This window comes from Austrofundulus limnaeus, unplaced genomic scaffold (genome assembly GCF_001266775.1).
Source record: "Austrofundulus limnaeus strain Quisiro unplaced genomic scaffold, Austrofundulus_limnaeus-1.0 Scaffold21, whole genome shotgun sequence".
NCBI classification, from domain to species: domain Eukaryota; kingdom Metazoa; phylum Chordata; class Actinopteri; order Cyprinodontiformes; family Rivulidae; genus Austrofundulus; species Austrofundulus limnaeus.
The window spans coordinates 300,984-305,470 of NW_013952423.1; the positions used below are offsets into that span (position 1 = coordinate 300,984).

Here is a 4,487-nt window from a genome sequence, read left to right on the forward strand (position 1 = left end):
CAGTAAACGTTTGTAATGCATACTAAAATTTTGTATGTATTGATTTATTTTATTTTACAAATCGGAGCTCCTTTTTTTAAAATAAAGTTTAAATGCTGGAGCTCAAAACTTGACGTAATTGGTCGAAGCAATCCGCCAATGGGGTTAGACAGACATCTAGTGGTCAACTGGGGCAACTACATGGAAAACTTTCGTTTCCCGTCGCAAATCAAATCCGTCATGTACCCAGAATGCATTGCTTCAGTTTTCCAATAAACAGTTTTAAAATTACTTTATTGATGATGCTTTAATGAAAAATCTACAACAAACAAAAGAAAAAGACAAAGCAGCCGAAATAGCAATCCTCAACAACTTTTTAATTTTTACACCAGGAGCCAAAGGTCTGTTTCAGGGAATCACATCCCCAGCAATCGGCACTTGTAGGATTAAGCTACAGAAAGGTTCATGCACCACTAGTTGGCAGTGTTGTGCATATATTGTACAGTTGTTGCCAGCTAGAAAGTGACAAATTGAATTTGCACTTTAAAATTAGCTTCTGCTGGTTTTTCTATGGCATAAGCACTTTCAAAGTTGCGGACCTTAATATTTTCATATGCACTTTAGAAATTGCGGAGCTAATTTTTGGGTTAGGGCTGCGCACCACTGCAAACAAAAGAGACTAGAAACACCTTCATCCTCTATTAAAGGTGGGAAAGTGAAGATGGATAACGGGCTTTTCTACTGACCTGTGTGTGAGCGGAGGTGACGTTTGAGTGCAGTATGGCTGGGGAATGTTCGGTTGCATTCGCTGCAAATGTAGCTGCGGACGCCGGCGTGCACCTCCATGTGCTGCTGCAGTGCTGTCTGGGTCTGGAAACGCTTACCACACAGAAGGCAAAAGATGGCCATGTCTGACCCTGCAAAGAAAAAAAAAAACATGACAAAGGTTATTTACAAGCAAAATCCAACTTCATAATCTTTTTTTTTTTTTATTTGGCCAGTTGCATGTCTTCTARTAGGCCTCCTTATCTGAGTAATTATTGTGAGAATTAAAACGTTATTGAAGTGAAAGGTGGCTAAAACTACAGTTTCATGTTTGAGTTGATTTCATTTAAAAAAAGTTGCAACAATCCAAGGTTTGTTCTTCTTCCAGGAACTGTTTGTGACGGAACCAGAGATAAATCACACAAGGTTGCGCACATTCAGTGATTAAGCCAACAACAACCCAGTGGTGTTCAAACACTTGTACATTTTACTAACCGTTCCTCTGCAGGCTTACATCCTGTATTTATTGGATTAAAGTTGTACACAATCCTCATGTTTCAGGGTGGTTGTTGGAGAAAGATAAAGATCTCCTATGCAATGCTTCAATCGAGCCTCGACTCTGGCAAGCACAGTGCATTTTTCTCCAGCAGAGATAAAGAGCACACAATTGCAAGCACACACAAACAGCTAAAAATCACAAACACACACACGCAGGGTTGCACTCTGCCTTGAACACACTCCCTTCACACTTTTTCAATTACCCGGCTGGGGAAAACTCTGGGGAAGGACTGAGTGTTTGGAGCTCAGTTTCTATTTCATCAGTCAATAACACATCTTTGGGGCAAAGCTGACACTAATTTAAAAATCTATGAAGAGCAGCCCGCCTCATGTTCATAACCACTGGAGGAGGAGGAGGAGGAGGAGATGAGGGGGCGGGCCTAAGACAGCCTCCACACCAGATCAATCACTCTTGGCCRTTCTACAGAACTCTGATGATGGAGGGAGGTGATGCTGGAAGACGAGGACAGTAAGACCAGTTTTGGTGACTCAGTTTGTTAGGTGGAAACRAAAAAAAGAATCCAGTTTTGTCGGGAGAGAAAAAAAATACAGATAAATCTTTGAACGTGCTTTTATGTGCTGTACAAAGACACCTAATTTCTACGCAGATGTGCCTATAAACTTTTACAAAGATGTAATCAAGGCTTTTTTCCCCAACCATAATGGCTTTAACTCATTATGATATGCAGAAACATTGTTTAGAGGTTAAATCAATAATCAAGTTTGTCATTTTTGGACAGGGAATAACGCCAACAACTTGTAGTCTTTGAGGAATAACTCCTGTGTRGTGCTATTCTCTAAAGATAAGGCAGAAATAAGGTTATTCAAAATATAAAGCTCCATTTTTTTCTGCTCCCACAATAAACAGTAAATGATCTAAAATATTCTTTGAGTAAAATCTTTATAATTAAATTTTCCCATATGTGTAGTTTTAAATCTCCCCAGTAGAAACGACAACTGCTTTAAAATTACAGGTTTATTTCCCTGAAATATGATGCATTAACTATTTAAATGAAAACATTTATCTCTGAAGATCTTCTGATGAAACCCTTTGAACTAATGACTTGATGGCAATTTACATGCACATTTTTGGTGAAATAAAAAGGCGCTAAGTACAAAATAAGACAATTCCCTGTCTTGTTTTGGAGGTTGTACAGTTATTAAATGAAAGCAACTGAGATGAAATATTAATTTATATTTACGTGTTCATTTTTGTAACTTKGCATCTGACTGAACAGTTAGTTTAACATTATTTACTTAAGAATTTCTTTTAAGAATAAAASTTAAAACACAATTCTTCATCATTACAGTAATTTGAGTGAAAGTTATGAGTTACATCCTCCTCCCTGGCTAATTCCTTTCTTTAGCTGTTTTACCTCACCTGTGACTTCATGCATTTCAAAAGTAAAGAAAATAAATAAAATAAAATAAAATAAAAAACAGATTGACTGCTTCTGGAATCTCTTTAGGACTTCTGATTCTAAAMTGACCTTTTCTGAAAATTGGGCCTTCTTTTCTCCCTTTCCCCCTCAAMCTCTTTTTGTTGGTTCATCATTTGTCTGGCTGTTAGTGCACAAATTAAAAAAAAAATGTTTTATCTCGGCAACTTCAGACAAAAATCAGTATTGGTTCAAATACAGGACTTAAAGAATGCATTTGTTTTTTGTTGCTCATGTTGKTGGGGCAGAGTAGATTACAGAAAAAATGTGCAAGTAATGGATGGCAGGAGGAGGTGGGATGGGCTCACAAAGACTTTGTCCAAATATGGGGAATTAGAAGAGAAAAAGGTTCTGGAATGTAAAGGTCAGCCCACCTCTGACCTTTAGGATTGAGCAGGGTGGAAACATGAAACCCAGAAACAAACACACCCTCACATGCACAGAAACAACAAAACTAGGAAACAACAAGTGGAAGCACCACCTCAACACACACACACACACACACACACACAAAAAGGAGAAAAAAAGAAAAAGACCACTTTGAAGCGACGACAGTAATGCTGGTGGAACGCATGGYGAAACAAAGAGGTGAGAAAACAATACCCTCAAATAACAAGAGTATGGATTTACTTACAACACAAAAAAATAACTTCCCAAAAGAAGCTGAAAAAAATAATACACTGATTTTAAGCCTGGTACCGTTAAACAAGATATTAWAAATCCAAGCTTTTTAAAATAAATTTTCCCTCAAAACTGAAGGTATTATTTTAAAACCTTAATTTCTTTTTAGAAAATCTGTGAGCATCTTCTGAACTTCTCATGTCCAAACAGGAGTTTGTGGTAGAGTGATAACTTTGGCCTTGTTCACACTACAGGTCTTAATGCCTTTTAAACGTGACCTCCGTCAGACTGCAGTGTGAACGCCACACGGCACTGATGTGACCTGCATGCGCAGAAAAAGACGCCTCATTCAGCTGGATGTTTGTTTACAGAGCTAGCATGGATGCTACATTTAGCATGTCGAATCTGAAGTTGCTGTTCAATCGGTGCTGATTAAATAATTATCTGAYGCTGGATTATCTGAGGCTGGATCGTACTTTAGGACAGGAAAAATTATAAACATCTCGATCATGTGGGGTTACAGATTTGAACATTGTGACTCGAGTTTAGTTAACGATCTTTCACCCCCACCTCGCTGATGAAGAAAAAGTCGGAGTCGCTTTGAAAATATCAGATTTGTATCCGATTCAGTACCACRTACTGAAAAGGCTTGGGTCGGATTYGAAAAAAAAAGGATTTGCCTTGTTCAGACGGTCATAAAAAATCTGATTTGGGTCGCTTTTGCCTGCAGTTTGAACATTACTTTTAAGTGGAACAAAGTAAATAGTTGGTACAGGAAATAATTGTGTGTTTCAGGAAAGTGAGTTAAGGTTTTGTCAGCAGCTGATAGATAAAGAGAGTGGAGGAGAGATAAAAAAGGAAGAAAAGGTTGGAGAAAAGTAGTTGAACCAGGAGGTCCATTACAGTGTAAAATTGAGTCAGCCGAAAGTGACACCTGGAAGGAGGAGCTGGAGGGACCGGTGAGGTAGGGTTCTTAGTCTCAGTCCTGTTTGGCTGTTTTAGAATAATTTATCTCCTCTAACCAGCCTCTTTCTACCTTTCATGCCATCTATTTAGAAAGGCAGGCAGTTTCTTAATGGTTGTGAAGTGGGAGGGCTGCTGTTATTTAGGTGGTGTGGTGGGGGT

General features: G+C 38.5%; 1 protein-coding gene across 2 annotated transcripts in view; it reads right to left on the minus strand.

Annotated features, from left to right (window-relative positions):
* zbtb16a (zinc finger and BTB domain containing 16a) overlaps positions 1–4,487 on the minus strand; it is a 155,918-nt gene that overhangs the window by 21,245 nt on the left and 130,186 nt on the right. For both annotated transcript variants that reach the window (XM_014003944.1, XM_014003943.1), the window contains exon 5: positions 726–896. In XM_014003944.1, coding sequence (XP_013859398.1) covers positions 726–896 — 171 coding nt within the window. The remainder of the gene's footprint in view (positions 1–725; positions 897–4,487) is intronic.